General features: G+C 55.3%; 2 protein-coding genes across 8 annotated transcripts; both read right to left on the bottom strand.

Annotated features, from left to right (window-relative positions):
- Positions 1–49: 49 nt before the first annotated feature.
- Positions 50–4,649, bottom strand: SLC39A5 (solute carrier family 39 member 5). Of its 2 annotated transcripts, none has more exons than XM_082635762.1 (11): positions 4,502–4,649; positions 3,833–4,199; positions 3,452–3,635; positions 2,471–2,633; positions 2,143–2,312; positions 1,774–1,914; positions 1,295–1,391; positions 1,037–1,207; positions 768–848; positions 440–630; positions 50–210 (listed from the first exon to the last, which is right to left on the bottom strand). In XM_082635762.1, the coding sequence occupies exons 2-11, from the start codon at positions 4,126–4,128 to the stop codon at positions 67–69; spliced, it is 1,638 nt and encodes a 545-aa protein (XP_082491888.1). In that variant the 5' UTR covers positions 4,129–4,199; positions 4,502–4,649; the 3' UTR covers positions 50–66. The 2 variants fall into 2 exon arrangements, with proteins under 2 accessions (XP_082491888.1, XP_082491889.1); XM_082635763.1 differs by having other exon boundaries at positions 1,070–1,207.
- Positions 4,650–5,527: 878 nt separating this feature from the next.
- Positions 5,528–11,375, bottom strand: NABP2 (nucleic acid binding protein 2). Of its 6 annotated transcripts, none has more exons than XM_082635227.1 (7): positions 11,170–11,375; positions 9,296–9,397; positions 8,751–8,889; positions 8,578–8,649; positions 8,320–8,401; positions 8,162–8,225; positions 5,528–6,053 (listed from the first exon to the last, which is right to left on the bottom strand). In XM_082635227.1, exons 2-7 carry the CDS (start codon positions 9,372–9,374, stop codon positions 5,854–5,856), a joined length of 636 nt encoding a protein of 211 aa, XP_082491353.1. In that variant the 5' UTR covers positions 9,375–9,397; positions 11,170–11,375; the 3' UTR covers positions 5,528–5,853. The 6 variants fall into 6 exon arrangements, with proteins under 6 accessions (XP_082491353.1, XP_082491355.1, XP_082491354.1 ...); XM_082635229.1 differs by lacking the exon at positions 11,170–11,375 and adding an exon at positions 10,822–11,076; XM_082635228.1 differs by lacking the exon at positions 11,170–11,375 and adding an exon at positions 9,809–9,893.
- Between the last annotated feature and the right edge of the window lie 100 nt (positions 11,376–11,475).

Here is an 11,475-nt window from a genome sequence, read left to right as displayed (position 1 = left end):
TCCCGCCTCCATTCCTGTGGTTGGGGGGAAGGAAGGGCAACCTGGACGCCTTTCCACTGGCCCCCATCAGCCATCAGAGACCAGAGGCCACAGCTGCTCCTCCAGCAGGGCTATGGTGAGCATGAGGCCACCCCCCAGCAGCAGCCCCAGCCCTTGCAGTAGCACATTGAGCGTAGGGAGGGGCCCAGGTGGACGAAGCAGGGCTGGTAGCTGAAAGAAAAGAGCAACATCAGGATCCTGGCCCTGTCTCTGCTCCTAAAACAGGAGAGGGAGATGTCAGCAGCTCTCCCCCACCCAAGCTCTTCCACACCCCTGTTTCTCAGACATAGTCCAGCCACCCTTCTGGGGGGCCACAGGGGGAAGCAGAGGGACTGATACTTCCCTCTCCTCTACACCCACCCCACTTCCCTTGGTTTCTCCGCACTACCCCACACCTCACCATGTCCACAAGGGCCACGTAGAGGAAGACCCCGGCAGTGACCCCAAACACCCAGGGAGTGAGGGGGACAGGGCCCAAACTGAGCCCCACCCCCAGGGCTGCACCCCCTAGTCCCAGGGCTCCAGACACCAGGCTCAGCAGCAGCAGCCGCCGGAAGGGCAGCCCTGCCTGGAGCAGCATCGCGAAGTCACCTGTGGGGAGAGAGGACAGGGTAGGAGGGAGTACGCCAGGGCTGCCCCTCACCCATGTCACCGCCAGCCTCCGAGTTCCACCCCTTGGAGGTCTCTCCTTTCTGGAGTCGACCCCACTCCACTCCTGCCATTCCTACCCAGTTCATGGGGCAGCTCGTGGCAGAAGACTGCTACGGTGGTGCTGAGGCCACTGGAGAAGCCATCAGAGAAGGCAGCGCCTGGGTGGGCAGGATGGGAGGTGGTCAGTCTGGAAGAAAGCTCTCCCCAGAGGAGGCTGGGGCCTGCATTCCCTCTGTGATCCTCCCATTCCCCGTCCCGCCCCCCTCCGCTTCCTGGTAGCTCTCTCCCTGCCCCATCCAGTAACTAGGAGGCCTACCCTCTCCCTCCCTCCCTCCCCACCTCACACCTATGGCCAGCCCATCAGTGAGGTTGTGCAGACCATCCCCCAGGAGGACCATCCACGTGATATTGGTGCCACCGCCACCCTGACATCCATGACTGTGGCCTTGGCACCCAGGTGGGGCCAGGACTGCTGGGGGCTGGCTGTCCTGCTCCCTCTGGCCCTGAGCCCCTGGCTCTGTGGGAAGGAGGAAAAGAGCAGTGTCGGTGGCTGCGAGTGAGAGCTGAGAGCCAGCGCCCGCTCTTCATGTCCTCCTCCGGTCACCTGGAACTGCCTGCAGGGGACGAAGCGCCATCCCACTGCCATCCTCCGGGTCCAGGTTTGGAGTTCTGAGATCCTTGCTTTTTCGCCGGCAGCATCTCTGAAATGGCAGAGGGTGTCCCTCCTGAGGGAGGGGGCAGCAGAGCTGGGGGCTGAGGAGCGGCCAGGCTGCCGGCAGGGAAAGTGAACGCCTGGTCCCCCCTCTGCCACTTGGGGATGTTCTCTGGCCTCTGCTCTCTTCCCAGGCTGGCACCTCTCTTGTTTCTTGTTGACTTGAACTCAGGAGAGGAGGCCGTTGGGCCGGAAGTCCTGGGTCTATGCTGAGGAGCCCCAACCCACTCCCTGTTAGCTGTCAGGTCCTGCCCAGTCAGGCAAACGTCAGAGCCAGGAGCGCACTTGGCCCCTCACCTCCTGGCTTGAGTGGCCAGTTGTTGGCTAGGGCTCTGTTCTCGGCAGGAAGAGGACAAAAGGGTGTCACTCACTGGCTTGAGCCCTCGGCGCCGCAAAAGCCCTAGCATGTTCTCCAGGACGAAGAGAAGAAAGAGACCGCCAAGCACCGACAGTCCTGGTCCCAGGTCCTCCTCTGGCTGCCCACCAGGTCCAGCATGCTGCCCTCCTTGCGCCTGACAGAGAGGCGGTCAGGGCAGACTCTGGAAGCCCCTGCACCCGACAGCATCCCCCTCCTGAGATGGCGGAGAGAGGTGGTGAGCCTTCACTCATGCGCTCTACTAGAAGGCAGCTGTGGGCTGAAGCTGGGGTGGGAGAGAGGATGTCCTATGACTGGGAACACACTGGCTCCATGGAGGCTCTCCACCCCTGGGGCAGGGGGACAGGAAAGGGGCTTCACGTACATGTGGCAGCAGGTGTAGCAGGGCGTCCCCACAAAGAGTGCCCACGGCCAGGGCCCCCAGAAAGCCCAGCAGGGGCTGCAACAGATGAGGTCCCAGGAGCCGCAGCAGCAGCAAGGAGAGGGGAGCAGGCAGGCTGAGCAGCAGGACTGCCAGGGCACTATGAACCAGGGCTGGGGAGAATCAGGGGCTGAAGTTAGGCATGGCTGAAAGGGAGGCCTTAAAGGAAATGCTGCAAGGGGAGGAGGGACCCCAACGAACCCCCTTCCTTGGCTTGGGCCCCACTCCCTACAGGATTCAGGTGCCCCACCACTTGCTCTCCCCCACTGACCAGATAGCAGATCCCGTTGGGGGGTTGGAGCTGGGGCCCGGATGCAGACACGGCTGTCAATCTGATAAAGCAGGGCTGGACACAGCAGAGCAAACTGATGAGGGGTCAGAGGAGCAGCAGGGCTCAAGCCAAAATTGACCAGCAGCTGGGAGCCATTCAGACACTAGGGAAGTGGAGTTGGAGGTCACACATTGGGGAATTGCTGAGAACTGTGACTCGGACCTTTAATGTCCGCCCTTCCATTGCATGGGCTCCTGGGTCTCTCCCAGGGTCCCCTTTGCCCACACTGGCAGGTGCATCAGGGACTCGGGACAGTTAGGTATAACCAAGTGTGTGTTAATTATTAGTGAATATTCAAACCAATGCAAATATTCAGTTCAGTACAGACTGGGCGCTAGTGAACATCGCCATCATCTCCCTCCCTCCCAAGCCCCTGACATCTCATTGATTTGGTGATGGAATTGGTTGGACAACTAGAGCCCTCCACTGCAGAATCTTAGAAGGGAAAAGAACCTAAAATGCCATCCAACCGTCCTCTCAGCAGCCCTGTCACTTGTTCAACCAGCCTTGGCTTGAATGCTTCCTGGGATGGGGTGCTCACCTCACCAGGCCTGTTTCAGGTTGGCTTTGGCTGCCCTCTGGTGTACATGGAACCAGTTCACCAACTTTCTGGATGAAGACAGCCATCTACCGCCTGCAGGCCGCATTCTCCAGATAACCAGCCCCAGAGGCTACCCTGGGCTGCTTCTCTGAATTCTCTGCTTTGCCAAGTGTGGCCCCTAAACCAAGTCTTGGAGCTTGGGGTATGGGTTTATCTACTCTGAGTCCAGAGGGGACATATTTCACTACTGGAATAACATACCCTAAGATCACACCTGGATTTTTTTCTAAGTAACCATTTTAAATGACTGACTTTTTAAACATTTCAGGCCATCTAAATCCCATGGCTCCTTTCCCCTCGCTACAGATCATCAGACTCACATCCTCATTCAGATGGTCAGCCAGTGAATGGTCCAGCAGCAGAAGCCTGTGAAAGAGGCCCAGGCCCGATGGGGCTGGCCCATGGGGTGGTGCTGGGGCCTCGGTCTCCTCCAGGTCACCCCGCCCAGACGGGTGCAGAGGCAGCCCTGCCCAGACGTCCACACTCAGCTCGGGGTCCTGGGGCCTAGAGTGGATGGATAGCAAAGTCAGACTTACTCGTGTTCTCTCAGAAAGGGGCCTTGAAAGGATATAACGAGTCAGGTTCTGAAAAATCGGTAATTCCAGGAATCTGATTTTAGGAAGCCAGAGACAGAGGGGACTGATCCAAGTACTGAGAAGAGCTGGGGTGTGACGTTTTGGGGCGGGGAGAGGGGTTAATACCTGTGCGTGGAATTGTCTCCAGCTGGGGGTGTAGCCCGACCAGCTGGAGGCCCAGCTGGAGGCCCGTGGTGTCCCAGGTGGAGGGCCTGAACTCGGCCTAGCCCCAGGCTGTGGAGAAGCCTCGCTAGGCCCCCTGCAGTCAGCGTCCCATTCTCCCCATACAGGCCAAACAGCTGGGCCAGGTAATGGTTCTGCTCCTGCTCAGCCGGGCCCAGGTAGGGGGCTGAGCCCCCTACCCAGCCCAAGGCCACCCACACACACAGGCCAGCCAGCAGATGACTCACTGGGGGCCCCATTATTGGGGGGACAGGGTTAGAGGCTCTGGTTCCGGCTTCTACTCCCCCAGGAACATCCTGAGGACCGTGCCCTGGAAGAACAAGGAGGAGGGGCTGGGGTTCCTGCCCTGCTGTCCAGCCCAGGGCCTGGGGAGCCTGCACCCCTCACACCACCCCCTCCTCGAATGCTGCAGCGGCAGCCTCTTTCCTTCCTCCCCACTGCCTCCTTCTGAGCAGCCTCTTGCTTCCCAGTTCCTAGAGCACCTTCCCTGAACCAGAACACTCCCCTCACCTGATCCAGAGCTGACCTGTCACTGTCCCTCCCCTATCCCCCAGACCCCACCCCTCAACCTCACCCCACCTCTCTATCCCCCCTCAATCCCCAGGGCCTCACCCCCACTGGCAGTGTGAGAGCCGTCACCTCAGGTCCCCATGAGGCCTCGCCGTGGACACTTAGAGGTTCCTGGGTCGTGGAGGGGAGCCAGGCTCAGCCTCCAGCTGCCCGGGTAGATCGGAGGCCATGTCAGATAGAGGGCTGGGATGGACAAGCCCCCCTCCTAGCCCACCTGCCTGAGGGTGGGGCCAGGGAGGTGCCAGTGTGGGAAGGCTTACATCAGAGAGGAGTTAATGGTTCACTGGTCTCTGGGGTGGGGGTCAAAGGTCAGTCTTGGCTGGGCCCCTGAGTAGGGAGGGGCCACCCTCTGCCCCTGGAAAAGCCACATGGCCAAGGAGAACCAGGGCCTGGGCTTTTCTTCTAAATAATTTACACCCCAACCCAGGTGGTACCGTCTTAGCCTCTCCCTGCCTATACTCCCACCTCACCTACCTTACATATGGCATCGGGCTTCATTCATCTCCAACCCCCATCCCCACATTCCCTGGGAAAGTTGGACCCAGGTGTCCCTAAGCTGGAGAGGAGGGTAAAGAGGCAGATAAGTGGCAACCCCAGATGCATGGGGAAGAAATTGTTTTTAGCACTTCCTCATCCCAGAAGAGTAAGAGCCAGAACTCTGGGAATCTATGACCACAAGAGGGGACGCTCTGGTGGGAAGAGAAAAAGAGTATCTGGGCCTCCTCAGATGTCTGACCTGGCTTAAGGTTGGGGAGCACAGTCTGACTGGGGTGACTGGTCCAGGGGGTCGAGGTCAGCGTTACCTGACAGCAGGAAACAGGAAGGACGCCCAGAGGAAGGGGGACACAGTCTTCTTGGCTCCAGCTGTGGGGGGTAGGCAGGCTGGCGGACAAGGGTCACCGGCAGGGAGGGGGCAGGGGAGGGGCACTACCTTAAAGGGGCAGGCCTCCTTTGCCCAGGCCTTGCCTGTAACCTATCTCCCCTCCACCTCCTAGGGACACCCCACTCTCCCAAATGCCCAGCTGCCGACCTCTCCATTTTCCCACAAAGAGCAAAGGAGTCCAGTACAGAGTGGTAACATTTATTAGGAAGGAGGGATTCAATTAAACTTCCACATCACACACCCAAGAAACAGACTGTAACCGTCGTTTCTAAAGAGGAAAGAGGGGAGGCAGCGGGCCCGGACTCCCAGGGGACAGGCCGCTTCAGCTGACAAGGAGGGGACTATGGGCTGAGGGTGGATAAGGCCACTGCTCACCACCCCTCCAGTGAAGTTTAGTGGCTAAAATACTCCTACACACCCCCTGCCCCCCAAAGCCAGCAGCCCAGTAGAAAGCTGTGTTCTCTAGCAGAAACCTGGGTTGTGGCTGGTGGCAGGGAGGAAGAATGTCTTGCTATCTCTTGCTGCTCCTCCGGGTTTCTTTGCCATTACTGACAGGGCTGCTGGAGGGGCCAGGAGGGCCGGCAGGCGTGTGGTTGGGCTGGCTTCGGGTAATTCGGGGGGTGGGGGGGTGGGGGGGAGTGTGAGGGGGGTGTGGGCCACCACCAGGACCTGGTGGGGTGCTCAGTCCATTCCCGTTCTGGCTCTCAGAGGCTAGTTGTGGGAGAAGGGGAAGAAAAACCGGAATTAGAGAACTAAGGTAGGCAGGCATGCATCCCCAAGGCCTCCCTCCAACCTCAGCAGGCAGCACAGTCTCCACCAAGCACAACTGCACATTGATGCTGTGGGACCAAGTGCAAAGAATGTGAGTTGTAGGAATGGGGCCCCAGAGAAGATGCAATCATCATTTTGGCAGTTGCTACATGAACTGTCGTATGATATTTTTTCTTTCTTTTTTTTGTAATTGTTTTTTTTTTCGGCTGCGCCACACAGCTTTTAAGATCTTAGTTCCCCAAACCAGAGATTGAACCTGGGCCCTCGGCCGTGAAAGTGTGGAGTCCTGACCACTGGACTGTGGGGAATTCCCGATATTTTTTTTTCTCTTTTATCCACCTCTGTATCATTAGGAGTCAGATCTAGAATTAGCTGTTTAGTTCTAGGCTCAAGGACCACCGACATAAGATCCCTTGACCAAAAGTGACTGTAAGACTGGAGAAGCATTGGAAAAGGAAGGGCCTGAAGTTTCTATCTCAAAATGTAAGAAGGATCTTAAAAGAAAGAAAGAAAGAAAAAAGTGTGGTGGTTTGTATCACAATGATACATGTTCACTTGGGAAAATAGAAATAAGAATAAGCAAAAAAACTACTATACATACTCTCACAGAGTAAGCAAAAAAACTATTATACATACTCTCACGCCCCCAAAATAATAGACAACATTTTTGTGTATATTTTCAGTGTTTGATGGTTTCCTTGAACTACCTTAGCTGTGCAAATCATTATCACCACACTTACCACAGTGTGTTACAACTGCTGTCTGTGGGACTATTTCCTTCATGGACTGCAAGCTCCTCAAGGCAAGTGCTATGTTTTTTCTTTGGCATTCCTCATCTATAAATGCTTGTTAAATGAAGGCAGAGGCCTGCCTCTCACATACATAGGGCGTCATGAACCCTAACCATATCCCTGCTGAATCCTTCTGCTCCATCAGACTAAGATATCTGCAGCCAAAATGGAAGAATAAAGCCCTTTCCTTAATTCACAGAAAAAATGAGGAGTATGTAGAAAGTCATCATTTTTATGCCACATGTTTTTTTTTAAACCTTCTGTACCTGTTAGCAGATGACAAAGCGAATAAACATCTGGCAAATGAATATTAGGGACAAACAGGCTTAAGTGTACCTTATTTAAAATATTTTTATAAATTATGGAGTTATGGAGACCTGAGAATACGTAATAGTCATATTTTCAGTTGAAAACATGGACGCTACTTTTTTGTGGTGGAATTAAATGTTGTCATTTCACGGTGTTTCTAAAAAACACCGTGACCCTAAGTGGTTCTGACACAGACAATTTTGGAAACCATGGTAACTGGGGATGCAGACACAGACTGAGGAAGGGCAGAGGAAGCCTGAAGCCTAGTGTCACAGGGAGAAAAGTAAGGCATGGATCAGAGGCAAGAGAGAGACAAACACCCAGGAGTGGTAGGGTCAGCTGCGAGATGACCCAGAAGAAGAAAAGAGCAATAAAAACCAGGTTCCTAAGGAGAAGCCAGGAGACGAAGGAAATGATGTTGGTGAGTGATTCTAATCAAAAGCTGATGACCTGCAGTAAGCCAAATTCCTCAAGAGACCAAAAGCAGGGGCTTCTGAGTTGGAAGAACCATAATCCTGAGGGCCAAGGCCTAGAAGCAGGGCCTTTAGTTTTCAAGAAAGTGGCAACCCTAAAGGGGAACTATTTAGTGCTTAAAGTTGTGCAGTGTGGATTCCATGCTGAGTCCTGTAAGTAACAGTGTATCAGAACTGATAATCAAAATAGGCAAGGGGAAAAAAAGCAAGGTTCTGCCAGAGAAGAAGCAGAGAGGAACAAGCTAGAATGAAAGAGGGCAGTCTTTGTGGAGAAACTGCTCTCATTTTTGCCTTTGAGTGGCAGTGGCAAAAGGGAGCTCTATCAGTGATAGAAACATGGCGCCAAATCTTTTCACCCCAGGGACCTGCAAAAGAACTGAGAAGAGAGATTTGGAAAAGGGATGAGGGCAATGCATCTTTCCAGGCTGGGGAGATTAGAACTAGGAGGACCAGTGGATGGAAGGAAGAGGTTTACCTGGAGAAGTGGCAGGGGGTCCGGCGGTAGGCTGGGGAGCCGTAGGGCTGCTGTCGTTCTGCACCTGAAGGCACAAATGACACATTCAGACCTCACTCCCTACCGTGCTTCTTGGCCTGACCTGCCCTCCTTCCGCACAGCACAGCCATGGGACTCACCGTCTTGTTGGGTGCCTGCTGGGCGCTGTATTCTGGATTTGGCTCACTGAAGTTAGGAACCTCAGAATAAACCATACAGAATCTGCAAGGGGAGAAAGTGGCAAAGCCTCAGGCCCAACCTCTGGGCTACTCTGGAAACCTCAGAAAGGTCCAGGTACAGGACAGGGAATGCACACCCTTATGCTGTCTCCTTGCAAACCTCAAACTTCTCTCCTTGGCCTGGTGCTTCTACATCCCCAGCTCCAAGACAGCACTTACTCTCCAATCTTCTGAAGATCACCCCCACGGCCAGTGTACAATGTCAGACAACCTTTGAACACTGAAGCGTACCTGTGGGGTCACAAAAAGCAGGATTCAGAGTTACAGGGACTGTTAATCCCCCCCCGCCCCGTTACTGCCCTTGAATAGCCAGAAGTCACCTGATGGCTTACCCTTTGGTGAGCCGGATAATATCCCCAGGCTGGATCAGGTTGCCCACGTCGTCCCAGACGGAGATATTGATGCTGCCAGTTTTGTCTGCCACTTTGCAGGTCCGAACCTCGTGCCCGTCCTTTGTCTTGGTCACTCGGCCTGGAGGGAACAGAACAATGGGGTTGGGGGGTGGATGGTCAAATAAATGGGGGTGGTGGTGATCAGAGGGATGAGGTCTAGATATTGGTGGAGTGAGGAAAAAGGTGTACAAACAGGGCAAAGTCAAATCCCTGGGGCAGGTGAGGGAGGGCCCAGCACCATGGAGAGGGCCCTGAGTGGGAAGAGGCCCAAGAGGCACTGGAGGCTTGGATCTGGCAAGAGTTCCATCCATCTACCCTACACTGCAACTCTCCGGGTGGGGGCGAGGAGAGAGACTGGGCGTGAGCAGTCCTGTGGTGCGCCCTGCCATGCCGGGTGCAAGTTAAGAACGGAGGTGATGTTTCCCCCCTCCTGGCCCCCAACCCCGAGAATGCGCGCAGGGGGCCCACCGCGCCAGCAGAGCCACCTGTCTCCAGCACAATGAAGATGAGGTTCAGGTTCTTGAGCCCGGGCTTGATATCCTTCACGAAGGTCTCCGTCGTCATGCTGCCCGAGCCTCAGCACCCCACTAGAAGGGGGAAAAGGGGACGAAGGCTCAACGCTTGGAGCCTTTGCCCCCATGTCCACTTCGCAAGGCCTACCTATCACACTAGGCTGGGGTCAGGCAGCCTCAAACCCTCTAACTCTTCTAAAACGGTAGAAACGAACTTCCCCAGGGGCTTCCAACTTCAAGATCAGAATTCGGGGGGTCTCTGGATAGACTGCTTCTGGGCTGGAAGCCCCCCTCCCGGGATGCTCTTTCAGTATCAAGCCCCGAAGTAGGGAAGCCGATGGAGACGGGGGCAGGGAACCTGGTGCGGAGCCAAGGAATGGAATCTCACTCGCCAAACCCTCCCGAACCCTCATCTGGACAACCGGGGACTCGGGGCATCCTCTCCCCGACCCGCAGCCCACTACCCACCCAGCCAGCCCGCCGTACAGTGCACGCCACTGAGCCGCCCGCAGGGGGAGCCAAACGCCCCGCCGCCGCCGGATGTGGACCAATGGAACGCTGGAGAGCGAACATTCCCGGAAGTTTCCCCCGGCGGGCCTCCTCCAGCCAATCAGCACCGCCCCGGCCCCCCCCCACCACCGGCGTCCCGCCTCCAGTCCCCACCCGGCCAATCGCGATCCGAGATTAACGCGCCGCGAAGCGGGTGGGATTTAAGGTATTAAAGGAGCCCGGGAAAGGGTTGGCTGCGCAAGAAAACACGTAGACCACCAGGGGGCGTCTCAGGTACCAATTTTCCTCCACTTGACTAGGAGAATGCACTAAGATTTGTTTCTCCTAGACGTGACCCAGTGGAAAAAGGACCAAAGGTTTTTGGAATCCGGCGGACAAAAGTATGAAACCCGGCTCATCACTTCTTTTCTTGACAGTTCTTCAGTATGTGATCCCATTTTGCAGACGAGAAAACGAAGTTATATAACAAGCTGTGTCTAGCACACAGCAGGCAGTTTCCTCCTCTTCTCCAACTGCTTTAACTCTCATCTTTATTCCTGATTTGGGGTCCTCGACTTTAATGCACTATCCAGCTTGGTCAAGATCTCTGGAAAACGCAGCACTCACAGTAGAGACAGACAACAGGCCGACTCACCCCCTCCCCCTTTGGAAGTCATGGAATCTGGGGCACCGAAAGCAACATTTGCATTAGACTCTCACAGTTTGAAAGGCACCTACCTGTTCCTAATGCACTTATCTCACTAGATCTCAGGGTCCCCTCAGAGACTGAAGAGGCCCGAACCTTTAGTTCCCTTTGAGACTTGTTACATAGTCAACAAAAGGCAGCTAGCTCTGTAATGTTGCCTATAGACCAATTATATATAAACAATATACGTACATGTGCATTACCATTTGCTTAGCGGATATCCATACCAAATACTGCTTACTATCAGATTAGCCTAAGAGGCCATGTAATTGTAATGCCTTGGTTTGCTTCATCAATCCCTTACCTTCTCCTAGAGGGCTTTAGGCTCCACCTTGACTTTCCTCGGAGCTCAAGTTCTCTCCCGCCCACACCCCCAGCCATGGTGCTGTACCCTAAGGAAATCAAACCACAACCCGGGAAGAGGGACATTTTATCTCCCTCCTCTCCCCTTAGGTGTTTCAGGGAACTGTACAAGTGTTTGGAAGGCCGACTTAAAGACGTCAGGAGTGCGACTGGGAGAGAGGCGGGCAACCCTAGATCAAAGTTGTCCGGTCAGACACTCCCCCATTCCCCACCCCGTGGTCGCCTTGTTGACTACATATCCACTCCCATGACCATGAGTCATAAGATCGGGAGGCTCCGGGATGCTGACCACGGCTCTGGAAACGGGAGAGGGACCGGGGAGACGGCAGGTCACTGCAGGCCAGCCTCCTAGAGACGATCTCGCAGCAAACCGCATCAGCTTTAGGGCACGAACACGTGCACCCCTCCAAAGCGAAGTCTCGCGCTCCGGGAGAGTCGGCCTCCAGCTCTGCCGCTGACGCTCACGCTGGGAAGAACATAGAGCTCTCCCTCCCAAATGGCTATCTAGTTCTCGCTGGGACCATAAAGACTTCCGGTCTAGAGCGGAGGCCTGGCTAGCCTTCCACTCTCCTCGTTGGCCGCTTGTGGCTTCTAG

This window comes from Mesoplodon mirus (genome assembly GCF_964341445.2).
Source record: "Mesoplodon mirus genome assembly, chromosome: 11".
Taxonomy (NCBI): domain Eukaryota; kingdom Metazoa; phylum Chordata; class Mammalia; order Artiodactyla; family Ziphiidae; genus Mesoplodon; species Mesoplodon mirus.
This window is presented reverse-complemented; position numbering and strand designations above follow the sequence as displayed.

Bases quoted from the DNA above. Each gene is read 5' to 3' on its own strand.
- SLC39A5 (XM_082635762.1), bottom strand. From the start codon at position 4,128: ATGGGGCCCCCAGTGAGTCATCTGCTGGCTGGCCTGTGTGTGTGGGTG. The intron at 3,636-3,832 runs GTATTAACCCCT...CATCCACTCTAG, and splicing joins GGAGACAATTCCACGCACAG to GCCCCAGGACCCCGAGCTGA. The intron at 849-1,036 runs GTGTGAGGTGGG...CTGCCCACCCAG, and splicing joins CACTGATGGGCTGGCCATAG to GCGCTGCCTTCTCTGATGGC.
- NABP2 (XM_082635227.1), bottom strand. From the start codon at position 9,374: ATGACGACGGAGACCTTCGTGAAGGATATCAAGCCCGGGCTCAAGAAC. The intron at 8,890-9,295 runs GTGGCTCTGCTG...TGTTCCCTCCAG, and splicing joins CTTCATTGTGCTGGAGACAG to GCCGAGTGACCAAGACAAAG. The intron at 8,650-8,750 runs GTAAGCCATCAG...GTGACCCCACAG, and splicing joins ATTATCCGGCTCACCAAAGG to GTACGCTTCAGTGTTCAAAG.